At 39.8% G+C, this 27271-nt stretch overlaps 1 protein-coding gene across 1 annotated transcript in view; it reads left to right on the top strand.

Annotated features, from left to right (window-relative positions):
- DGKI (diacylglycerol kinase iota) overlaps positions 1 to 27271 on the top strand; it is a 409987-nt gene that overhangs the window by 165791 nt on the left and 216925 nt on the right. The window contains 3 exon segments of the mRNA XM_020289707.2: positions 3628 to 3702; positions 5045 to 5101; positions 14789 to 14854. Of these exon segments, the coding sequence (XP_020145296.2) occupies positions 3628 to 3702; positions 5045 to 5101; positions 14789 to 14854 (198 nt within the window).

Genomic DNA, 27271 nt, shown 5'->3' with positions numbered 1-27271 from the left:
TTGACCGCCAGCAGTGTCTGCAGTGTGGGACCCGTGTGTGGGGCCCAGTCAGAACTTCAAGCGTGTTTTCTGTTATAACCCCTGTATGGATAGCTAGCTAGATTGTGCCCACCATCCTAAAACAGAGCTTCATTTTGTTATTTGAGCAAATGCCAATTATGGTTTTATTAGCTCAAAGTGACATATGATGGAATATGTTCTGTGTCGTGTCCTATATTGTCTTAATTTCAGACACCCCTCCCCTTTACACACTAATGGGTTTTTTTTTGGAGTATCAACACTGACAAAAACAGGCAATCCTTAGTAAGTGTGCTGAGGACACTCTACTTGATATGTAAAGCAGTGAGCCTAGTTGGCCTTTAAATTCATCCAGGAGAGCAAATTATTGATTTTGTGTAATTTTAATTTTTAAACGTGCTGGGTGTTCTTGGTAATATTTATTAAACTGTGTTTTTGTGCTAGGTTCTTTAACATTTGTGTCCCAATATGAAGAATAACAACTAACCTGAATGATTTTAAATGACTGAAGGAAACACTGGCGTATATAAAAGTTACTTGGAAAAAAGTGAATACTTAACAGTATTTAGAATGTCCAGATTTCTGCATTTTTTTTACTTTTGTATATATCTTATATCTCCAAAAAAAAAAAAAATTATAGCCTAACCAAGCGCAAAATTCTATTAATATGTGTTTTGGTCAGTATCTGTCCAGGAGCTTAGTATCCAGCTACTTCAAATAACTTTAACCAGTTGAAACATAGTCATAAACCAAGAAGTCCATCGTTAAGACTTCAGTTTCTCTGAAACAGTTTCCATCAATGAAGGAACGAAAATCTATATACTTTACTACAATGGAAAAAGACCTTGGATGTTCCCTTAGAATTTATTCACTTAATTTTACAGATGATTATAAACCATAATTATCTGATTTCCCAGATTAAAAGCTGTTGAGAAGCTGTCATTTAGGAAATTGAGAACAACAAGAAACAAGAACCGTGACTTGAAAGGATCTCTATTCAGACAGAAACACAGGCAGCAAAAATGACCGTTCTTTGTAGTACAATGCATCATGTTGTAGTGTTTACGAAGAAGAATTCAGATTATGGTCAATATATTTTGCCTTAAAAGGCATGAAAGTATGTCATATATTTAAGAGAGTCATTTAAAATTCAATATTGTTTAATTAAAATTAATTTTATAACTTAAAGTACTTTACTTCATATATTACCGTCTGTAGAACATTGTACCTGAATTATTCTGTATGAATGATGTTAGTGTATTTATATGTTGTTCCAGAAAGCTGAGAGATAACATATCTTAGCCCAGTGGTTCTACTCCAGATCCCTTATGCAAAAGAGATTTTGACTCAGAATCCTGACATGCACAACAAAGAAGGGAAGAGGTATTCTGGTTTCAGTGGGTGCACAAACGTTCCTGAGTCTACCTGGAGTCCTCCTTCCCATCATATTCAGGGACTTCTAGGAGCCTGCAAAATCCCAGAGCTCCGTAGAACTTAATGCAGAGTGTAATGTCAGGCAAACAGCTGGACCCATACAGGAGTTACTGGTAGGGAAGGAGGCTTCCAGGCATCCTTAAATCATAGCTCCTAAGTGGTTGCACACCTTTGGTGGTATTACTTTGCTTGTCCGCAGCGTAATCTACTAGGGGTTTTGTGGATAATGAGTAGACTGGAATCAACTCATTTCCTTAGCATCACTTTAACTTCAATTAGCAACATGCCTCAAATACCCCATGCATTTTCTGCAGGTGGCATGAAAGCAGTGATCCGTAGCAGGATATCCATGGGAAACAGGAGGGGAACAATAATTTGCTTATGGGCATTCTGTGAAAATTTGCAAGATAGAATTTTATTATTGTTTTGATTGCTGCTGCTGCGGTTGCTATTACTGCTTCATGTTTTCTTCTGGTTCTTGCTGTTTCTCCCCCTCCTCCTCCTCTTTCTCCTCTTCTTTTTTTTTTCTTAGTTGTAGAGCAAGACACTTTTTAGTAGTGGAGCTAGATGCTTTGGTTTCCCTTGTCCTTTGTTATTTGCAATAGGGAACTGTCAAACTTATTTAATGTGCTAGACCATGTTCTTTCTTCAGGAAGAAGAAATCCAAGAGTAATTAAGGCATCTGTAAGCAGAGTAAATAAACCTCAGTCAGTGGATATTTTCTACAAGTTTCTTTGCTGCAGTACTGCGGTGTTTTAGGTCCTTTGGTTGGTGGCTCAGAACACTGTGTAAATACCCCATGTTGACTGAGTGAAGTGGAAGACACAGGAGGCTGCAGTTTCCTTCCTGACTCTGCCTCTTCCAAGGTGGTTGGTTGCAGCTCCTCCAGGCTCCTTTGGCAACAGCAATACCTTATTCCTTCCTACCTACCTGCCACAGTTGGCTCAAAAATTATACCTCGGCAGGGGAAGCCACTCGTCACAGGTAGGGAAGGTTGCCAGCAATTGCTGTGAGTGTCTTCTTTAAGAATAGGGACTCAGGGTGTTTCACACCTGGATGCTTTGATAGACTATTTGACAGATTGGCTTTGTTATAATAAGTTGCTTTCAGTGCTCAAAAGGAAAATTATTCACCCAGATCCTTCCAGTCTGTCCTTTGTAGAGAGGTCTGAGAAGTTTTAGTTTAGATCCTACATGATACCAGCAGTAATGAAATCTAGATTCCACTCATCCATCTCTCTCCCTGCAGCAAATTTTTTACTGTTCGAGAAAAGATAAACATTCAAGTTTTTTTTTATTGTCAATTTAAACTAGTACTGACTGTCAGAGAAGCCAAATTATAATGCTTACAAGCATAAGCTCTGGAGCCAGACCACCATAATAGACCACCTGACTCTGCTCTGCCCTAATTAGACAACCTTAGGCAGGTCACTTACTGTGCCTCAGTTTTCTCATCTGTGAAATGGGGATGGAAAATATTTCACAGGGTTGTGAGGGTTAAGTGAATTACTATTTGTGTAGTATTTGTAAGAGCAAGTGCTATATTCCTGTTAGCTGCTTTTGCTGCATTTGCTGCTATTATTATTATTATTGCTTCCTGGTTGTAAAAGCTAGACTTAGCTTCTTTATTTCCTGAGGATTTGGGCAGAAACTCAAGTAGCTTAGTATAAGTCTGTGCCTGGGATAGAATCCCAAAGTGAGTAGCCCTTGAAATAGGGACTCTTCAGCAGTAGGGAAAGAATGCTTGTTTTGAACTTACACCTAAGTTTGGATGTTGGCTCTGCCCCTTAACTGCTTGAAAAAAAATGTCAAAATATATTTTAAAATGGAAGATAATAATGCCTACATTGGTTACGTCATGACACTTAGGAATAATAGACTAAAGAGCCTGCTTCTCATTATATGCTCGATATTTATAGCAGCTACTATTATTATACTTTGAAGAAACAATCTAGGTCATCTTAAGTTGCGTGGATATGGAGTTGTTTGGTGAGTGGAGAGACTAGTGATGAGGTTTGTCACAGTATTTAATGTTTAAGATGAAGTTTTAAATTTGTATAGTAATAGAAATAATTGAAATGTTCGCTTTATTTATGTGTCCCCGTTTTAATACCAGGGAAGTCTTCAGAACACACTGTTAACGTTTCTTTCTTGTATTTTGAATTGAACGTTGTAGAAATCCGCCCTCAGGAGGAAGTGTGCAGTCTGTAAAATCGTCGTCCACACCGCCTGCATTGAGCAGCTAGAAAAGGTGAGAGAGCGCCACCTGCTGTCGTCTTATTGCATTGCAAGTGTTTGGTCTTCAGAGGTCAGGTGCAAATTTCTGTTTCCAACTTTGGAAAACAATGCCCTTTAAAAAGCTGAAAGTCCGATATTATTTTACCAGATTAATAATGGAAAGACAATGTCTAAGGATAATTCACTCTGTTGTTTGCTGAAGTTTAATTTGATATCATTTTATATTGACTCTTGGGAAAAGAAATGATAAAATTAGAGGGAAAAACCGGTATACACCAACTTTCTTCTTTCTCATTTCCTAGATCATCTCTGTTCAAGCTTTGTTATTCACCCATAGGCTCTTCCACAAGATACTTTAATAAGAAAAATTCAATAAGCTCTTTAAAAGTATTATTCAGGTATATCTGACCTATGTGAGCTTACCTCTTCCCAAGGCGGCTGCAAGGGAGAGAGCCGAGCCGGAAGCCGCTCTCAGTCCGGGCAGTGTTCCTGCTTGTGCGGCACAAATGTGCGGGTGGGGCTGGAAGTGGCATCCTGGTGGTGTCTTGCTTTGAGAAGAAGTGGATTCTGCAGAGTCCACTTGTTTGCCGTTTGGGGGAAGGGAAAGGCTCCAAGAGTGAGTTGTCTGCTCTCCTACTCCCTAACACACTCCTTAGTCTACATCCACGTGTGAGTCTCCATGCATCATCTGTGTTCTTGAGCTGCTATGTGTGAACGTGCTGAAATTCATTCAGTTTCACTGACACATGACCAATTGTCGCCAACTGGTATCTTGTGGCAATGACTATTAACATTGCATCTTAACAATTTCTTTCCTGTCCCAACACCACATATTCATATACTCTTTCGTTCCTATGCTCCTTCCACTTTGTCAAGTAGCTAACGAAAATAAATATACCCACCAGGAGACCTCCCTGTCTAAAAAAAGGCAGTACTGAATGCTTCTGTAAAGAATAATTTCATGTGTGTGTTTGAGTAATCATCATAACATTAAAAATTTGTCAAGTTTACTTTTAAAATCTGAAACCCAGCTGGATAGCTTCGGCTGCCACTTATCTTTCCTCTGGCTCTTTCTTATCTCTGTTTTCCAAATTTGTGGTGTAAGAGCACTGTTGTTTAAAGATACTTTGATTTCCTCAGTGAGAATGAAGGACATGGATTGGAAATACAGAATCACTTAAGATTTCTGTAGATTCTCTAATGTGAGGATTATCAAAAGACTAAGACTAGTGTTATTCTTTGGAAGTTTTGTTTTGTAGTCTTGGTATCTGTCATTCTTGATTTTTTTTTTTTTTGGTAACTGTCTAGTTTACTGCTTATCCCTAATATAATATGCTTTTCTTTTTAAATGACAGATTAATTTCAGATGTAAACCAACATTTCGAGAAGGGGGCTCAAGATCACCAAGAGAAGTGAGTATTTTGAGAGCTCTGTTTCAAATGCAACCTTTGATTTCCCATTGATTCGTTGCATTCATAGATGTTCACCAGACATTGGAAAGCAAATTCTATCTCCCTCCATTCTACATCATTGTTAATATATCAATAAATACAATCAATAAAATCTCCAAGTATAATATCCTCGACGTGTGCCCACTGTACATTATTCTTCTCATGCAATGCACTGGGGAGCTAAGGTCTTACTGAAAGAACCAGAGAGTGGGGGGAGGGGTGGTGATAGCATTTCGAGTGGGTGTCAGCTCTTCAGGGGGCAGCATGGTCAGTGGCTATTCGTCTGAACACTCAAGTCAAACCGTGTCTGCTTTCAAAACCAGCCCTGGTGCTGTGTGATCTTAGGTACCTCACGTAATCTCTCTAAGTCTCAGTGTTTTAATTAGTTAAGTAAATCAATCACTCAATTAGAAGATAGAACTCCATCCAATCGTCAGTCCCTGACCGTACAGTCTGCTGGTGAAGACAAATAGGTAAATAGGCAAGTAGCATGAAATTAGGATTCTATTTTAGTGGCAAGCAGAAGTATGACAGGAGGAGATGGCACTTAGGTATATCTGTTTGTCCAACTTTTATTTAGAGCAGACACCAAGCACAGTGCAGGGAAAGTTAGAGAAGGTGAGCAGGGTTCTCAGGCCTCCTGTGCTGTCCTGGACAGTCTAGCTCCAGGCCCCAAACTGCTTTCTCCAGTCAGCAGAACCAAAGCCTGCATTTAACAGACCCCACCTTCCTTAGAGGGAACATAGTGAGTAAGATGTAAGAGCCGAGAGATAAGCTGAGAGCTCGATCCTGAAGGTCCTTCTAAGTCATGCTGTCAGTTGAGTGTTTTATCATCAGGGTAGTTGGGAGGGGGGCATTAAACTATTTTAAGCAGAATATATCATTCAGGCAGCAGTGTGGAGAGAATACCATGTGGTCCAAGAGTAATAATATTGAAGACAGGGAGATAATGTAAGCAGCTATGCTAGAAATCTAGGAAAGGAAAAAAGGATACCTGGACCAAGAGTAACATTGTTGGTAGATATGAGTTTGTAGTAAGTGAAGCTGATAGAATGTATAGTTGATTGGATTTTGGACACAAAGAAGGGGGAGCCCAGGTAAAACCAGACGTCTACCCCGGAACACTGATTAGATATTGGAAAATGAGTTGATTTGAGGGTGGGGTGGGGAGAGGATGAGTTTACTTATAGAGCTATCAAGTTTGAGGTGTCCCTGCAGCCCCCAGTGGAAGAGTCCCAACAGAAGACATTAGGTACATGAGTTTGGAGTTTATGGAAAGATTGGGCTGGCGGTGAGACCTTGGTGAGTCATCCGCACATAGCTATAGTAATTAAAGCTACGAGAATAGATGAATGTGTCTTATAGGATAGTAATAGGAGATATCTGAGAAGCACAGACATTTTAAAGACAGTTAACAAAAAGACACCATGAAAATGAATGATCTTGCTATTGACTAATACAAGAGGACTGGGGAAAAAACATGGAAAGAGAATAGGTTGGGGGTGAAGGTTGTAGAGAGAGGAAAAATAGTTGCCCCCATCAGCTGTCCCCTCCCCACTGTGCCTGTGCAGGGTGGCAGCGATAGGAAGGTTGCGGGTGACGCACAGGGTGAGGAAAGTAGGCAAAAAGTGACAGGGCCGGTGCCTTCAGCGCCACCCGGAGTGTGCTACAGCAGTGGCCAGAAGGTGACTCAGCGACAGCTCCAATGAAGGGGACATTTTATTGAGGAAAATAAAAGAGAGTTTCATGTTCTTAAGATGGAGTTTATGAATTTACAGCCAGGGGATCCATATGTCGGCTTTCAGCTCCCTGTCTTTAGAGAGAGAGAACTGTAATTGTACGTGCAGTTTTTCTAATGCAAGGTGCTTTAGGTTTTCATTAGGTTTATCTCTTCTCTGAAGCCAGACCCTCCATCTGGGCTTTAGACACTCTTTTTTTTTTTTTTTTTTTGTCTTCTTTTAGGACTTTTCTACATTTTCAACTGCTTCTTCCCACTTTTGGATTATTTGCCTCAGCATAAACATTCTCTAATAGTTAAAAAAAAAAAAAAAAAAAAACACAAACAAAAATACTACCTAACTATCATGTCTTCCCTGATGCTCTGATCCTCAGTTTTGTGTTCACTGCTAAGCTTCCAGAAAGTGCTAACTATGTAAATTATTTTCAGTTTGTCACTTTCTAGTCATTCTAACCTGTCCTGATCCGGTTCCTACTCTATCCATTTACTGGAATTGTTTTTGTCAGTGGTGCCATTGGTCTCCCTCATGGCAAATCCATTAGGGATTTATTTTTCTGTTCTTTTCTTATTCAGTCTTTTAAAAATATTCAAAATATTGCAGACTCCTTCCTTCTTACAATTTTCTCCTCTCTTGACTTCTAACAACTCCTTCTTAATTTTCCTCTCCATAGTTCAGCCCTTTCTACTCTCCTTCCTTGGCTGCTCCCCTGACCTCTGGTGTCCCTCTGGCCTTAGCCCTTGTTCATTTCTCTTCTGTCTCTCCACTCCTGTTAGAAGAGCTCATCCAGTCTCCTGGCCTGATTACCCACCTGTGGGTTGACAGCTCCTAGCTTTACATTTCCAGTCTATACATTTTGTAGTTCCATTCCACATGTTCATTGAATGTGTCATAGTCGTCTCAAATATAATGCATCAAAAACTAAACTATTTCCATCACCATAAAAACTGCTTTTTTTCCCCAAGTCTTTTGCACTTCAGGAAATGAGATGACTGTTGATCTAGCTCCTCAGTTGAGAAAACTGGGAGATCACATCGATTCCTTCTCTCATATTCTCCCTACATCTAGTTCACTTTCCAGTCCTATCAATTTTATTCATAAGATACATTTCAGATTCATCAATTTGTCTCCATTTCTGTTGTCAACACTGTGGACTAAGGTGCCGTGATCTCCTCCCCTTTGACCGCTGCAACAGTGTCTCCGTGCTTCCTCAGTTTCCCCCCTCAATCCACCCCTGATTTAAGGAAGTGATCTTTTAAAATGAGAATTAGATCATGTCATTTTCTAGCTTAAAACTCTCCAATGGTTTCCACAGGTCTTAGAGCAATAGCAAACCCTTTGTCTTCACACGGGAAGGCTGGCATCCCCTGGCCCCAGCCTGCTCTCCAGCCCCGTCCAGCTGCCACACGGACTTTCTTTCAGTTTGGGAGGCACACACCAAGATCGTCCACACCTTTGGATATTTGCAGATATCATTGCTGTACTGAAAATCTGTTTGCAGGACTACCTGTTTCTCAGAGTTGGGCCTCAGCTCAATTATCACCCCCCTCAGAGGTTGCCTTAAGGTCAGTTCAGGTATTTTGTCATAACACAATACCGTAGACTGGGTAGCTTAGAAGCAACAGAAATTTATTTCTCACCATTCTGGAGGCTGGAAGTCCAAGACCAGGGTGCCAGCATGACCTAAATCTAGTGAGGGCCCTCTTTAGTTAGGGCTGCAGATTGACACCTCCTCATTGTATCTTCACATGAAGGAAAGAGGGCAGGAGAGATCTTGAGGTCTCTTTTATAGGGGCTCTGATCCCATTCATGAGGGCCTTCCCCTCAGGACCTAATTACCTCCCAAACCTCCACCTCCTCATACCATCACATGGGGGGTTAGGATTTCAACATATGAATTTTGAGAAGACATACACATCAATCCATTGCAGAGATCTTCCTTGATGACCATCTTGTTGTTCTTATCAACAAGCACCTTGTTTAGCCTATTCAGAGCACTTTGTATGTTGTAATTATTTATGCATATTACTATTTTTCTGTCTCACAATGTCCCCTTCCTTTAGTGTAAGCTTTGGAAGGTCACTCATGGGATGTGCCCTAAACTCATTGTGCCAAAGCACAGAGTATGTGATCAATGAATACGCATTTATAAAGGGGTCAATTTCTCCCTAAATATTTAAGAACTCTGATCTAAAAGGACATTTTGAAGATGAAACTTATGACAGATGGACTGTGACACATTTGAGAGTCTTAATTCAGAATTAAGAATTCTTACTACTACTAATTTAGGTAGTTTACTTCATGTAAATGAAAGAACATTTGCTTTAGAATTAGTATGATCTGGGTTCAAATTATACCTCTACTTCTTTTCCACTAGGTGTTAAGAGTCTCTAGAGCAAGGATTGTTAGTCACTGTGCCTGCCATTGGACGCTGCCTGGCAAATGGCAATTTTTTTTAATCACTATTTGTAGGACTTCTCTAAGTTGAATCTTCCTGGATCTCCATTTTCTCAGTCATAAGCTCATACACTAGATGGATTGGGTTATGATTTTTAAGATCCTTCAAGCTCTCTATGAATAGTATTTTGAATTGAATTGGCTGTTTGAAAATAACTGAGCCATTGTGTTACATATTTCTGCTAACAATGCTGAACATAGGCCCTCAAATAATGTATCACCAATATTTTAACACCCATAAGTAGTAGCCCTTTCATTACCTCGTACTTGAAGTTGTATATGAAAAACTCAGAAATTATTGATGAGCAATAAAAAGACATTATGGTATTAGACACTTTGCTTTGCTGCCTCAACAACAGTGTATCAACACTTCCATTTGCAGTGGAAGGATCCTGAGTCTAGTGTCAGTTCAACAACTTAGGAGACGTGAATAACGGTAAAAAGAAAATAGAGTGAAAAATTGAAGTGCTGGGGAAATAAGAATTAGAAAACAGCAATGAGTCTTTAATAATGTGGTTTTTTCTTATTGATGATGGCAATTGATGATGTCCCTCAGATGGTAACTACATGAATTAATTGTCAAAGAAAGTAGGTTGAGAATCCTATTCAATTCAAAACACATTTATTGGATGTTGGCTTTGTTCAAACCATGTTTAAGCAACAGTAGAATAAACTTATATTAGGCCTAAGAAGAACTCTTCAGTAGAAGAGTACTGGACATCTCAAATCATAAAGCTGTAGGTTGGAGACAGTCACTCAGTTTCTTCTATAACAGTGATTTTGTGTAAGTTACTTAATCTGTGCCTTAGCTTCCTACTTACATTTTTTGGAAGGATGATGTTAAAAATATTTAACGACTTGTACAGTTGTATATATTAATGTTTAAATAAAAAAATTTAAATGTTCTTTTTTTTATTCCCTAAACAAACTAAACTACATAGTATTATAAATCTGCTTACCAGACAATATATAGTGGTTCCACTTTCTGTGGTTTCAGTTACCTGAGGTCAGCCATGGTCTGAAAAGATTAAATGGAAATTTCCGGAAATAAACAATTCATAAGTTTTAAATTGCACGCTGTTCTAAGTAGAGTGATGGAATCTTGTGCTGTCTTGTTTGTCCCACCTGGGACATGAACCACCCCCTCGTCTAGCATATCCACGCTGCAGACACCACCGTCTGTTAGTCACTTTTAGTAATCCTCTGTTACAGATTGAAAAAACATAGGATGTAAGAGTTCAGTTCTACTTGTGGTTTCACTCATCCACTGGGGGTCTTGGAGAGTTTCCCCCACGAATAAGGAATGACTACTGTATGTTGTCGTTTGAATGATTAAGTCAGTCTTATAATTTCTAAATAATTGTTGATTCTGCAAATTGTTGGTTTCATCTTTTCAGTAGAGCTGTCACTTGTTAAATGATCCCATGAGTCAGCCACGATTTCACGTAGGTAATTGCATCAAACTCTTCTAACATTTTCCTCCTTAAATTGTTAGTCATTAGGTGATTTACAATCTCAATAAGTACAGAATTTCTTTTAACATCAATGATATTGTTCATTTTCCTTCAGCTTCTGCTAAACTAACAGCAATTATATTAATTTTTTCTCTCCCTTATAATACTGTCTGAAATTTTTATATATTCAATATTTCCACTACTGACTGTCATTGGAGTCATTTATTGATGTGTCATATTAAAGTAGCTTGAACCCAATCTCTCAGAGCAGAGGAGAGGCATGGCAACACAAGGGTAGGAGCACACGCTCTGCTGCCAGCCTGCCTGGGTTTGAACTCTTGCTTTGGCCTTTACATTTTTTTTTTCAGCATATTATTGGGGAGGGGGTACAAATGTTAAGGTTGCATATATTGCCCATGCCCTAAGCTCTCAGCGCTTTAACTTCCTCATCTGTCAAATGAGGGCGATCCTGATCATACACATCAAACCCCCAATAATGTGCCCTACAGTAGTGTGAATGGGGCTGTGCTGCAGTTGGCAATTGCTCCAGTCCTCCTAATCCTCATTCTTGGGCAGGCAGTGGGCTTGGGTTCTCATCTGTCACTTGAGTTAGGTGGAGGCTGAAGGAGTCAGCAGTAGCCTGAGCTGCAAAGTGGAAAGGTGGGCCAGAGTCTAGTAACTTCATCCTCAATGGAGGTTTTGCACTGAGCTGGTGGGATGGACACTGATAACTGGGAAGGTTCCTAGAATTGCTGTCATTGTCCTGAAAGCCACAGCCAGCCACAGGATCCAGCATTGTCCATGTTGATTTTTAAGATTATACAGATAGCCACCACCAGTTGGGCCCAGCCTAAGTTTTCTGTGGTTCTTGGGGAGGACCAATAGCACTGCCCAAGCAGAATGATTTGTTTTAAACAAACAAACAAACAAACAAACAAACAAACAAACAAACAAACAAACCCTCATTGGAACATGATTTTAGAGACCTGTTATGCCAGAAATTATATTAATAACATTCTAATGGCTTAATAACGAGGAGGTAGAGCTGATTTCCAGTGTTGAGGGGTGTGATAGGTAGTGCTGTGGCAGCTGAGGAGAGCCAGGGAGATGGTAGGGGCACGAAACTGCAGTTTACCGACCAACATGGCAATATTTCAGTATCCTTACTCATGAAAATTCTCATGAAGATTAAAAGAATTATTACTTCTAAAATAGTTTTTAAACTGCCTGGCACACAGTTAGTTCTCAGTAAGTGTTAGCTGTTATTATTAGCTTCTTTCTGAGAACAATATAATATTTGTGTCTTTGTTTTATTAAATCCTGGTGGTAGGAAAAGCAAGATAAAAATTAGACTAATTTGCAGGACCATTATGCTTCTTTATATCTTATTATAGTTAAACGACCATTATTCCTCCAGGGTCTTTGTTCAGCTTTAGTTTAAATTGATTTGACATTATTAAGAGAAATAGAGGTGGCATTTTGGTAGTGATAATGCTAATGCTTATTAGTGGTATTCTTGTCACTTTGAATTTCATGTCAATATAACATTTTTTTTTCCCTCGGCACTGATCTGTTTTCTTTGTCTGTACTTAGATCAGTGCCTGGCATGTAGTAGGCATTTAGTAAATATTTGTCGATTGACTGAATATATATGAAGGGGTCATTTACGGGGAAAATATGGACTATGGCTAGATCCTACAATAGACATATTAGTATCAGATAGAGTATGTTTTCTCAGAAAAGGGCAAGAGAAAAAATTGAGGCTGTATTAGGTCATTAAATATGAAATGCCCGGTTTCGAATAAAAAATGTAGTTTATTATATTTAAAACAAGAAGCAGTACAATTAATCAAAATATGAGCCTAAACTATCAAAACAGTTTTGCCTCCTAATGGTAGCTTGTTTACGCCGGCAGCGAAGAAACCTGCAGAGCAAGTGGTGATGAAATCACAAAAAGCATTTTCCACAGCTTGTTGAAAATTGAATATTTTTCCTTGCAACAGGTGGTCCAAAGCCTGGAAGAAGGTGTAGTCAGCTGGTGCAAGGTCTGGTGAATACGATGGATGACAGAGAGTTTCCAAGTCTAGCTTCTGTAGTTTGGGCAGCTTCGTTTGTGCGACACGTGGTTGAGTGTTGCCTTGCAATAGGATTGGCCTGTCTCTATTGACCAATCTCAGCTACTTAATCACAAGCATCCTCATCATTTCATCCAATTGGTTGCAGTAGACATCTGCTGTAATTGATTGACCAGGTGTCGGGAAGCTATAGTGGATAATACCAGTGCTGGACCACCAAACAGATACCATTAGTTTTTTTTGAGGAATACTCAGTTTTGGACTGTGTTTCTGGACTTCATCTTTCTCCAACCATTGTGCCGAACACTTGCAATTGTCAAAAAGAATCCCCACATCTGTGTCCTGCACCAAGTAACAATGTGGTGTAGAAATGGTTCACCTTTATGTCATGACAGCAAAGAAAGGCAAGCTTCGAGATTTCTCTGCTGACGCTAGTTTAATTCATTTGGAAGCCATCTATCCAGCTTCTTTACCTTGATAATTTGTTTCAAATGGTCCAATATTTTTGGAATAGTAACGTCAAACCTTGCTGCTAATTCACATGTAGGTTGAGATGGATTTGCTCCCGCTACAGCTTTCAGCTCATTATTATCCACCTCGGCCTCAGGTTGCCCACATGGTTCATTAAAACCATCAGAATGGAACTTTTCAAACCAGCAATGTACTGTGCATTCATCAGTCCCATCCTTCCCAAACACTTTGTTGATATTTTGAGCCGTCTGTGCTGCACTGGTTCCATGATGGAACTCATATTATAAAATAACAAATATAAATAAAATATAAATAAAACAAAAATAAAAAAAATTTTTGATTTATCTTTGGCTTCACAAAAATTGCTCTTAAAAAACAGTTGAAAGAGTCTCACAAGCCAGAAGGTGTGTTTGAAAGACTGAGGATGTACCTTCACAATAACAATAAAGTAAGTGTCAAAGTGAAATGTCAGAGATATCAGCTGTCAAACTTAGTATTTAAGGAAACCAGACATTTCATACTTAATAACTTAATACTTTAAGTGTATTGGTCTAAGAGGGAGGAGTTGTTTGTAAGTTGTTAGGGTTTTCTGTGTTGTTAGTGCTGTGGACAACTTTCTTGTAATGTGACAAATGTTCCCTAATGTCAGTGATGAACGGTTGTGGCTTGGCTGTCTGCTCCAGGAGTACACGTCTGCTTGGGAGGAAAAGGACTTTCTGTGCTTCCTACATTCTAGACAACAATAGACCTCAAAAGCTAATCCAGTGCGAGGTGCCCAAGGACAGCTTAGGCACAATGTTATTGCAAAAACATCACCCAGATGGCCTCATCGCTTGTCTTTAACATCTCTTTTCTTTGGCTTTTTCCTTTTTTCCCTTTATCTAGTGAAAAATCCCCACATCTGTGTCCTGCATCAGGAGATCTATTTCTTTCTCAGAATTTGATTTCTTTACGTTCTCTCTAGCTAGAATGTTTACTATGGCGCGTGTCTGCCGTAGACAACATTCAATACCTATTTGTTAAATTAAATTGGATATTACTGTTTCAGCTTCTCTCCTCCGCTTTTCACTTCTCTTTGGACATTTCTTGTAGCTACCTCAGTTACCTCCCAGCCCAAGGTCCTCTAGCGTGCTCACAAATATGCACAGTGTGTTTGATCAGTAAGAAAGTAGAGTGACAGCAATCCAGTGCGGCCACCGGCCACTGCGAAGACACAGAGGGAGGCCGTGATGGGTGGAATCTACAGACGCAAGAGCTTCCTGGGAATAGGGAACTAACATCGTTTGTCCAAGCAGATTCATGTTTATTGTTAAACAAGTGACACCTCCACGTTATGTTTTTGTGCTTATAGGAGTTTAGATTACAGTTTGTACAAATCTGTAGTCTTAAAATATTAAACATTGATATTGAGGTTTGCAAATTAAAACACATTCATTGAATTTTGTTTTCCCACAGAATTTTGTGCGTCATCACTGGGTGCACAGGCGCCGGCAGGAGGGGAAATGTAAGCAGTGTGGAAAGGTAAGAGCCCAGACTCTCCACCCCGTCACGGGAGGCTCCTCAGGCCCTCGCGAGCACCCTGTCCCCAAATCCAGTGTTCAGCGCGTCAGTCTCTTTATGAAAGCCCTTACTTGTCCAGGTCCCCTTTGCTTAAGAGGCGTTTTAGTTATTCTAGAACTCACTGCAAGAGGCAGTGGTCTTAATAAAAGGAATCATCACATTTTAAGAGAGATGGATGCATTTTCACAGTGAATTTCATTGATTGTTGGTTTTTAAAAACATAACTTTTCCTATTTTGGTAAAACTCCCTCATGAGCATTATGGGCCTATTATACCTATTTGATTAGTAGCAGCAAATCAGTGAATTGCTGAGCAACACTACTTTTGCTGATGTGTAATTGTGGCTGAGCAGAACTGTTTAGAAGGACAACATGGTCAGAAGCTAGAAACGTGTTGCTCTCTTGGGACATTATCCAGTTCCTGGAAAGAGATGCCCTCTTTATGGTTATTTATGTCAACCTCCTCTGTCACTATCATTATAGATCCCTCAGAATGCAGGGCACTTGGAAAAATGAGGCAGGGCCAAGGGTGGGGGTGTTATGGCTATATGTCGTCAGACTCCATAGGTTCTACATGATACTGACCCCAGGCTATTTGGGTGATAGCTTTTTCCAATGTGCAAAGATCTACTTTAGGGATGCCAGGATGCCCTGGGAAGGTTAAATTGGTGGTAAATCACACTGTAAAGATTTTTTTTTTAAGTGACAGTACTAGTAAGCTCATGGGCATCAGTAAAGGGAAGTTTTGATTTGATGGAGAGCAAGATAATTTGGGGGAATATATTCCTTATCAATTTGTTTGTTTATTCATGTGACTCCTTGGGGTCAGTTGCTGGTGTGACCAGCACAGCATTTTTGATTATAGAGGGATGCAAGGAAATATTGGCTGCCCTGACATGGGGTAGTGGAGGGTGAGAGAGACTTGGAAAAAACTTCATTACTTGTGCTATTTTGGCTAGCATCTGGAAAGAAAATATGCTCTGGTCATTGGTTGCCAAGCCCTTCTCTGGATGGCTGCACACCTTAGCCTTATTGGCATTGTCCCCCATTATAACTGGTATCATCTCCTCCTATTCAACCCAGTGGCTCTCAGTTAGTTCCTTGTTGACTGCACAGAGAATGGACAAAATAGGTTGAAAGCGGGATGAGGTGAAAATAAACAGACAAGGAGTAAGGGGGATGTGGGAAGATTCTGACCAGCCATTTTACACGGTGGGGGGGAAAGGAGGCCAGACCTCTATTCTCACATGAACTTTTTTCATTGGGTCCATCCGCCTCTTTCCTCTATGGTGTTGCTTTGAGGTATGTGGATTTCCTCTTTGTGGATTGTAGACTATCTATGACTTTCCTGTGGGGGGTGTATCTAAGAGAGAAGAGACAAGACAGACAGGTACAGCCAACTTTGGGGTCAGAGATGTGAAGAGTAGGAAGAATCTGGATGAATAGTTTCTCCACTTTGAAAAAATATCCTCAGGGGAACCGAATAGCTGGCACCCCCTCAACAATGCAAATCCTATGGAGTTGGAAGAATTTTATTAAAAGAAAATCAATAAACATCATATATTTCGTGACAAATGTTCCCTAATGTCAGGTTGCACTCCCCCTACTGGTCTTATGTTGGCATGGTCCACCAAATCAGAAGAACTAGGCTCTCTGTGCTCTGAGTTGCTGTGGCCCTGTCTCCTGGCCTGCCCCAGGCTCTCAGGCAGCCACCGTGGAGTGCTCACAGCTCGCTGCTCATCTCAGTTGTCAGTGGGGAAGTCAGTGATCCCAGCTCTGCATATAATGTTCCCCACATATTGTACTCTTATATTCATCTCTGTGTTTACAATCCAGCCACTCATAAATTCTTTGAGACTCAAGCAATTATGAGATGGGAGGCCTTAGACTTGTCTGTACTTGCCAGATACTAAATTATCCTCATTTTAGGTCCCAGCTTCAACCCTGGACTAGAGGAAAGCTAATGTCCCTATTTCTATTTACAGATTAAGTGATTGAAAATTCACTTCAAACCTTGGTGCCATACATGATTTCTATCAGTAGGGTCTCACATAGTCATAGGCGCTACCCCAACACCCCTCCACAAACACACCCACCCACACACACACACACAGACACAGACAAATTATTCCAGAATTTACTCATTGGGATGGGGTGAAAAATAATCACTTCACTTAGCAAAACCTTTTTTTTTTTTCCCAACTGAAGATTTTTAGGGAGTATTTATGGTTAAGGAGCATTTGTGGTTTCAATTTCTACTTTAAAAATCAACAATAAAGTAAATATTTGGATTGATTTTCTCATGAGCTGGCTGAGTGTGTGTGTGGCATTTAACAAACAGCTGATGAGACAACTCATGATTCAGTCGCTCAGTATTAGCTGAATACCCCAGGCTGCCAAGTTTATGACCATTCCGTAGCTTTACATTTTTGGCGTTCACAGTCCTATATTATGTCAGACTCAGGGTCCGGGTGGAAAAGAGATGAACCATTCACACTCAAATTATGTCATTTGATGAGAGTTTAATAAAGAGAATATTTAAAATGTGTGAGCACAGCATAAGGGAACCACAAGGGATCGTGAGGAACGTGAGACTCAGAATGGCAGGGAGCCATGACCAAGCCGAGTCTGAAGAGGCAGAGGGGTGGACAGGACCCCGTCACAAGAGCTGTGACCTTTAGCTGCAAGACCAAGACTCAGACAGCCGGAGGCGACCAACCAGCTGGGGAATAAATACTCCAATTCCACTTAACTTCAATGTCTAGTGGCCAAAACAGTAGAAACCAGAGCCCAGGGGATTCTTTGAGGTAATCCATAAGAGCCAACTCTTTATAATAGGACAGAGGACAAAGGAAGATGGAAAGTGGAACTGGAGAGGCAGATGGGCTTGATCTAGCACAAATTGTTCAATGCAAACCTGCGTTGAGTCAATGGTTGGAGGCAGAATGCATATTTATTCTGCAAACGTGTCTCTGACTGATCTTCACTACACGTTGCATTCCTTCAAACTAAATTTATTAAATACCAAGTTGTTCATAGTACTTTTAAAAATAAATATGCAAAGAAAAAATATAATAATCATTATGGCTAATCTGACCCTTCATTTTTTTAAGGGAACCAAGTATCTGAACCTAGCAGCAGTATGGTAATTGTGGAAATATGTCTGTAAATCACAACTTGAAAGCTTATTTTTTATTTCTTCATTTAGAAACATATGTAAAAGATAAAAACAAACCAGCCAACTTTTTGAAACTCAAAATTCAGGCTCACACCTGTGATCCTAACACCTTGGGGGTGCCAAGGCAGGAGGGATCCCTTGAGATAGGAGTTTGAGACAAGCCTGAGCAAGAGTGAGACCCCATCTCTATTAAAAATAGAAAAAATTAGCCGGGCATGGTGGCACATGCCTGTAGTCCCAGCTACTTGGGAGGCAGAGGCAGGAGACTCCCTTGAGCTCCTGAGTTCAAGGTTGCTGTGAGCTAGGCTGACACCATGGTACTCTAGCCCAAGCGACAGAGCAAGATTCTGTCTCAAAAAAAAAAAAAAACAAAAAAAAAACCACAAAAAAAACCCTCAAAATTAAAAAATTTCAAACATCAGATTTTGAAAGCAGTGTTTAGTGCAATACAGATTTGAGTCTGCCTTATCTGAAACTCTTGGGACCAGAAGTGGTGGTTTAGAGTTTGCATTTGAAATATTTGCCTATACATTATTAGATATCTTGGGGATGGTACCCAAGTCTACACATGAAATTCATTTATGTTTTATATACACCTTATACATATAGCCAGAAGGTGATTTTATACACTATTTCAAATAATTTTGTGCCTGAAACAAAGTTTTAGCTGTGACCCATTACATGAGGTCAAGTATGGAATTTTCCATTTATGGCATGATACTAGCACTTAAAAAGTTTCAAATTTTGGAGGATTTTGGATTTTCAAATTAGGGGTGCTCAACCCATAATACATAGTTCAACTTTGGTCTACATTTTTTATATCTTTCAGTTCTCTGGCCAAACATGCCACATCATTATGAATTATTTGTTCATAAATCATATATATTTTCATATATATTAGTTTGAGTAAATGAAACAACATGCAGCATTTGTTAAATTGGAAAATATCTTTATTTGTAACAAATATTGTTAAGAACTAATTGAAAATGAATTTATAGTGCAATATATAAAATATACACATCCAAAAAGGTGCACTTAATAGCCTTTTTGCAATGCAAAAATGTCAAAGTGATTAAAAATATACCATGGGAGTTAAGTTGGGTTATTATATGGATAGCGAAAGGGATTCCAGGGTCTAACAATAATGGAAAATGCTAGCCTGGGGCTATTGGGTATGTTCCATTATCTGTTTAAGGCACTATTCTCTATGGATCTGAACATGTGCCTGTCCTGGGGGTCAGCTTCCAAGAGACCCTGCCAGGTTAGGGACAAGGAATGGAAGTTCAAGAGTGAGGGTTCATGCCCTGGTTGGGCAGGTTTGGTTCTTTGCCTGTGTATTTGTCCAGTGTAACAGAGGAACCACCTGACGTTAGCCCCAGGAGGGTCATTGAGGTGTAGAGTGGGTAACAAGAGGGCAGGGAATCCAAGGGGCTCCACAGAGCCCTTGACCACGTGACTGCTGGGAGCCCAGCCTGCCTTTCTGTCCTTGGCTGAGCATCAAGAAAGGGGACAAGGACAACTACCATTCTACTCTCTGCTCCGATGAGTTTTGACTATTTTAGGTCTCTCGTATATGTGGTGCCATATGGTATTTGTCCTTCTGTGTCTGGCTTATTTCACTTAGCATGATGTCCTCTGGGTTCGTTTGGGGCAGGGAAGATGGTGGGGATTAGTGACAGGATATAGTTTCAGTCACAAATGCTGAACAACTCCTAGAGATCTATCGCATAGCCTTGTACCTGTGGTTAACTACTGAATTGTGTCCTTAAACACAAGAGGATAGACCTATTGTTAAGTGCTATCACCAACAAAATTTAGTAATAAAGAGAGCAGGAAGAAACTTCTCGAACTGGTGGATATGTTTTTGGCATAAATTGTGGTGATGGTTTCATGGGTGTATATCTCCAAAATCATCAAGTTGTATACATTAAATATGTATGCCTTTTCGTGTGTTAACTATATCTCCATGAAGTGTTTTCCGTTTTATTTTTAAATAGAAAGGAGACAGGGGCTAAGGGCTCCTTGCCATAGTCCCCAGGGGGTTTAGTCAGTCTTTCTCCCCTGTAGAGCCATTTAGCTACTGTCACGGCACCCCTGGTCTTTGGCCCGGTCAGTGTCCTAGTAGTGACAGCTAATGTGGTGCTCTGGTCACTCTGGGATTCTCTGTTCTTCCTTCAGTGGTGCCTCTACCCTTGGAACCCCTTCTGGTTGCTGCTGCTGGGCCGCTGGTACTTGTGGGCCCAGGTCACTCATGTGGTGAGCAGCAGCCCAGACCTCACGCGAAGGAGGCAGTGCAGATACTTCCAGTCGCCATGCTCAGGTCCCAGACTGTTTCAGGTGCCCAAGCAGATGACCCCTTTCCCTCCTGCTCAGGACTGCTCTGCATTCCAGAGGCAGAAGGCCCTCAGAGACAAATGGCCTCCATCCTTCTCCTTCACTTCCTCAGTGGAGCTGACTCTGCCTCCACGTATTTCCCCTCCTTTCTGCAGAATCTGACCCTACACATGTGTCTCACGATAAATCTGCAGGTTTGATTCCAGACTTTAGATGGGGCTGATTGCAGCACACATTTCACGTGTGCTTGCTCTCTGTTCCTGAGTTTAATCCAAGTTTAAAATAGACATCAGCAGGAGAAAACATTTTGCTAAAATGACTACTTCAAATATAGCAATTTAGGAATAGATCAGCAAACAATAAGAAAAGCAAATCCAATAATTTTTGAAATGTTTATGTTCTTCCCTTTTGTGGGGTTTCTGCCAGATACCGGAGTGCATGTGTCTAAAGCAGTGAGATCATGTGTGTGAAGCAGTGTATGATAAATGTGTGCCTCACATTTAGATGACGTTGGTCGGAGCTAGTTTCTTCATGAAGAACAAACCAATTACAGGCTATATACAAACAGCGCCAAAAACATCTTAGTATTTTTCAAGCAAGAAATAAGAGATGACTGCCTTCTAAATTGATAAGGCGTATAAAACCGAGAAATTATAGAAAGTATATAAAATAAGCCAATATCTCTCTGTGTGAAACACATAACATGTTAACATTATATAATGTTATTCTTGCCAGATAAGAGAATGAACATTCATAGAAGGATAAAAATACAAAAAGGTAGAGTTAGGGAGATTGAAGAAAGTCAGGGTATTTAAGAGAAACATTAGAGGAGAAGGGAGTGAGAAATATGAAATGCAAATGTCAAACGGGGAGAGGGGACGGGAGGGCGCGAGTAGCCTCCAGTGAGTGCAGGCGAATATCTGGAGGATGGAAAGTGGAAGTTCTGGAGGCCCCAGAATGATGTTTACAAACGGGGCAGTGCATGTCCCTGGGACAAAGGGGACCCCAGAGACAGCTTGGAGAGGACTAAGGGGAGCAGTTTCTAATCCTCACTTACCACTTGGCCCTTTCTTAAAACCTGAATACAGTCTGCCTGAGAACACATTTGTGGTTTTTCTGGGCTTTCCTCCCTTTCCAAATTGTCTTTCTTCAATCAGGTTATGAGGAAAAGCATATTTCACACTCTCTACCTGGGTGTAAAAACATAGGAGTGTCAGACATTTGGAGTATTGATGTCAGAAAAAAAGCCTCCTTTAATTGAAAAAAAAAATAGTGTAATGAAATATGATTCCAAGGAGGAAAAGGAAATGGTATTAAATTCCTTCTTGTTAAAGAAAAAGCTTGTTTATGTATTTAAAAAAATGGTCACTAACTACAGTGATCAACAAGGCCAGTGCTTAGTTTACTTACAATCTAGGCAGAGAAATGCACACTGAGTATTTAGCTGAGAAGTGAAAATCAAGGTCCCCCTGAATAATAATTGGAGCTTTTTACTCTCTATGGGACAGAATTAATCCAAAAGTACATCCACAAAATTGATTAAACAAGTTAGGTAAGTCTAAAAGTACATCCAAGTTGATTAAACATGTTGGTCAGGAAAGACTCTTTAATTACTTTTGTGAGGGTCTAGTATACAGGTATAATAATTCTACATTACTTATCTGTTTCAGTGGGCTAAAGCAAGTGTGGTAAAATACAGTGCTCCTTTTTGATATCTACTAGGCAAGTGCTGGTGTTGGGAGGAGATTTTTCCTTTTACATGAAATATGTTTCCTTTTTCATGGTTCTCTCTCATAAATGGACAGGTATATGATCACAGGATCAGATCCAAACCATTTTAGCTATTTATTAGCTATTTAACTATTTTAGCTTAGGATTCCCAAGAAACAGACTCTGAGACTGAGATTTATGTGCTGGAAGTTTGTTGAGAGATATCCGAATCAGCAGCTGTGGAGGAGTGAAGGCGCCAGGGCAGGGCGGAGCAGGCGTTGAGCTGTGGTGCAGCCACGACAGAGGCCTCAGCCGGTCCCACAGGGGTCTGGAGTGGCCCTTCAGAGCTGCCCTGCCCGGACCCATCACTGGGTGAGGCGGTCCTTGGCTGAGGTGACTCTTTTAGGCTTAGGGCAATTTCTGAAGATGAAAGTATAAATTCTTTGAGAACCATCAGCCTCCCACATTCCTCTAAACTGGAGGAATGAGGTGGGCAGTTCAGGCCTGAAGTAGAGTTATCTAAGTGGAATGTGACAGCATCCAGTACAGCCCATCCCTGGTGCTGCTCCCAGTCCCTTGTCTCGTATAATACATTTCTAGGAAAACTCTTCCAGGACTCTGGTTGGTCTTATTTCCTCAGGAAATACATAAGAGGAAGGATAGCGGGATACACCCCAGCCCTCACAGCTGCAGCTGCTCTTAAATCTGCAACTGATATTCATCCCCTCCCTCCTTAACCACCCATTCTGGATTCAACACACTCTCAACTAGCACTTCTGGCCTAGGTGACCTGCCCTGACCTACCCTTACCTCTCAGCAGTCTGATCCTCTGGTCTGGGCCACTGCACTTGTCTATTCATTACTATTCAAAGAATTACAAAGGGTGCCCCAGTGGATCACCTGGTAACCAGGTATGTTCTTGCAGTCTCCATGGTCAATAACAGCCATATCTACACCTAGTACTGTCATATGGTTCATATTATTTTAGACTCCTGTAATTGCAATTACTATCAGAGTGCTCATTCTGTAAGGCGTTTCCTACCAGCAGGGCTAACCTACTGTGGAGAGCCACCTCTGATCTTCTCAGCAATGATGGTACCGTTCTTCACCAGCACATTTCTTTTTATCTTATCTTATTTTATTTTATTTTATTTATTTTTATTATTATTATTTTTTCTTTTACCAGCACATTTCTTATTACTTTGGTAAATGGAGTGTCCTTTGGGCCTCTTGCAGATCATAGTCAACGGTCTAGCTTTTCAGCTGTACCTGGTATGGCAACTCTAGCGTGCTTATTTCTGGGAGATTTTGTTTCCTTCTTCCTCTGTCACAGCAATGCAGACGTTTCTACTTAATGTGGAGCATTTCTTTGTTCACGTTTTCAAAAGCCATCCTAGTGCATGGCATTAGCATCCTGGGGTTAGCATCGTCTACTAGGATTCTTGATAATGTTCTAAATCCTCTATTATAGAGGAGTGCTCTCACAGTGAGAATCTCTCCTTTACCCAGCTTTAAACTCTGCCCCTCCTTATCCTGGACCCACTCTCCGCCACACACTCCCTGTCCTGCCAGTGCACATTGGTTAGGTCCTGCTGCTAGATCTTTTGAGATGTAGTTTTTCCTCTCTTAGCGGCCTCTTCATCTTCGCTGACCAGGCACATCGCTGTGAAAAGATTGTTAGGTCATTTGAGATACTACTGGGAAGAGCAGATGTAGTCAAACCCCAGAGTGAAGTCAAAACTGGGCCTAGAAAGCAGACTCCTCTCTCTCTCTAAGGCATTACATGGTGATATCATGTTGACATAAATTCATGAAGCCAGTAGGAGCACAATCTGAGTAATTTTGGCAAATGTTGAAGTCTCTTTTTACCAGTTGTCTGGGAGCTAGTATGGCAAAATTGTCAAAACGAGCACTGCATGCACTCACCATCAAATTGGTGTTAATTCATTAACACTTATGTGCACATACAGCAGTAACGTTCATCAGGTGTTGGGCAGGCGGGAGGGAGGAGGAGAGGAAGTGTATATACACACCTAGTGGATGCGATGTGCACCATCTAGGGGATGGACACATTTGAAGCTCTGACTTGGGTGGGGCAAAGGTAATATATGTAACCTAAATATTTGTACCCCTGTGATATGCTGAAATAAAAAAAAATTTAAAAAAAGAAAGTGTAGATAGTTGTACCAGCAGAAGAGCATTTTCCTCAATCAATTGGTTGAGGGTAAAGAGTACAGCCATTTATTTTCTGTAATGTGCCATCAGCAACATTACACATTATGTGGCTTCACTGAAAAGCTGTCATGATTTGCAGCTGGTAACTATGTTAACATCAATCCTATCTTTTAAAAAAAGTTTCCATTATTTTAATTAGTCTTGTTATTTCTATAAATCAACTTTCTTGGTGAATATTATTAGCATTAAAATGATAATATTTATTGGTAAGGTTATTTATTATGACTCAATTAGAGAAATTAATTTTCATTATGAATAATTGTAATCATAGCTAGTTGCATCAGACCGGTTTTAAGAAAATACTTACACAAAAGGAACCTCTCTGGTATTCTGGGACAAAGATATAAATCCAACAGTTAAAGGTTCATATATAGTTTTGGCCTTACTGAATATAACACTATTTATATGCCAGAATCAGGATGATCATAAAAATATGGAATATAAATATCATAACTAAAAATAGTTAACATGTAAATTAAAATGTAAATCAGTAGCCATTGTTATAGGTGGTCTATCTTAATTCCAAGAACTTGGGTCTAGCTGTCTACTTCTGAAATGAAAAACTCCTGGAAATCATGTCTTAGTCTCTTGAAACAGTCTGACACATTTGTGGTAACAGTGTTAGCTTGTACTGAGAATCTTGTGTCCTAAATGTTTGATTTCTTTTCCCTAGAAGACTGAATGCATGATCTGTAGCTTGTAGCAGGAGTCTTCAGATAAATGAACAGAAAAAGCAGAAACTATCTGAGGATTATAAGGCTGATTGGCTCTGATTAATATATTGTAATTACCAATATTATTAGAGTGGAGAAAGTTGAAATACTGTATTGGGGAATCATAAAATTTCAATTTTGGGGTTTATGTCAAGGATTCCTCTAGAGCAAGGGCATATTATGGACAATAAGGGCATTGACAAATTTTCAAAGCCTTTAATTAATGTCATAAAGTGTATTGTAATTAAACCAAAAGACAAGAACTTAGATTTTCCAAAGTTAGTTCTAATAAAGTAACTTTGGAGAGTCACATAATTTGCAGCATTGTCAGAAGTTATAAAGACATTGCTTACTATGATTCAATTTATAAAGACATTGTTATTATCCAATTTAGATGAGCACTTTTGCATTTTAAAAATCTTAAATGTTTACAATAATTTTAGATTAAGACCATTAAAATAAGTACAGGAAATTTAGGAAGTTTAGATTAATTAAGTTTGCTATGAGTAAATAAGCCCTAGTTTTGCAAAAACTAGAATATTATGCTAACATGTTTACACTATGATGAAACAAAGGAAAAGGCATATCATCAATCTAGCCTAATTTCCAGTGATTCACATTGGCAGGCAGAGGTCCACATATCAGTGGAAAACTGGTCTGAATAATTTATTAAGGAAAAAAGTCACTGACTTTTATGTATTTTGGGGGTTGGTTCATGGTGGTTTTTTTGCTAATTAAAGATCAAAGGTTGCACTTGTAATAAGACAGAAGCAGTCTATAAGTCAGTAGATAGTTGATTTTTAAAAATGCCACTTTTTATTGGTCAGAAAAGAGTTTTCAATTAGGTTGGTGTGGGTCTGTACCTGGGTCCCTTGAAGGGCTTAGTTACTTACCAGCTTCAACTGGTGAGATGCTCAAAGGTTACAGTTGTTTCAGCTGGTTGGAAGTGATTGCATTGAAACAACACAACCAATCTGAGCTCTTCTAGCAAAGTCAAAGTGGAAAAATTCCCACTTGCATTAGTGGGTACCAAGTCACTGTGCTATTTCTATCCCATGGAATACATTTATAAGAGTGGTCTAACAGTTTTAAAATTTCAGTATTATTTTCTAGAAATTATGAACTTTGCATTTAATTAAAATTATGGTAAACACTTTAGAGATGAAATAAAAAATGTGTAAAAGTATATTTTTTTTCAAAAATCATAGGGAGTATTTGTGCAAAAATGTTTGCAGTTCTCGGTTTTAAGATAAATATTAATGGAGGTAAATCGATTTAGTCTTATTTTATAATTCCCCTGGGTTCACTCTTTGTAACCCTTGAACATGCTAGTGGATGTGGAGAGGTTTATTTTGTTGTTTAAAATTTTGGAGGCAAGAGGAATATCAACTCTTGCGTTGGTTCAAAACAAATCAAACAGGCCTATGGTCAGGAGATTCTCTCACCCTAAACCTTAGTTAAATACTGAAACATCAAGCTATATTGAATTCATTTTAAGTAAAGCCCTTTTTCTCTAGTTTCAGCCAAGGCTGTAAAACTGAGTGCCATTTGGTACATGCCCTAGATTGCAGAAGAAATCAGAAGGCAACAAAGCTTTAGTGGCTCAGAATAAATATTGTTTAAACTTTATTCCAAATGCTCAATTTGATTGAAAAAGCCCTCCCCCCTCCCCCCAAAAAAAGACTTTATTCATCAGTGTTCTTGGTATTTAAATTCTGAAGTCAGTTGGATTCAAAGCATCTGGCCTCACACCTCCATTTTCCTCTTTGATAGCGGAACAAAATAGCCCTTCAAAATCACAGAGTCATTTAACATTCAGTCAGGGCATCTGTTGGTATCGTAATAGCAGATTTGGGCCAGTATTTGAAAGTGGGTAATTTGGAATCTGGTTCATTTTGCCATGCTGAAAGCCTGGCCAAAATCTTCTCATAGCAGGTGGTCTATGGGAACTTGGTCCATGAAGGCTCTGATGTGGTTCTATTTATGTCTCCGTGTTAGATGATAACCCTGAAGCCATAGTTGCTGTGACTCTGCCAGACTAGAATCCAAAACAAAGCACAGAGCTGATTATTACCAGGCCCATTTCCAAGGGACGAGAGACAATTCTCATAAGTGTAATACCCAGTGCCCCAGTTGTGATTGGCCTTGTTGTTTGTTTCTGGTACCCGCCTGGCTGCCAGTACCAAAGTGGATTGCATCTGTTTTCTCC

Source organism: Microcebus murinus, chromosome 9 (genome assembly GCF_040939455.1).
Source record: "Microcebus murinus isolate Inina chromosome 9, M.murinus_Inina_mat1.0, whole genome shotgun sequence".
Taxonomy (NCBI): Eukaryota; Metazoa; Chordata; class Mammalia; order Primates; family Cheirogaleidae; genus Microcebus; species Microcebus murinus.
Note: the sequence above shows the minus strand (reverse complement) of the source record. Positions and strands in the feature narration are given on the sequence as shown.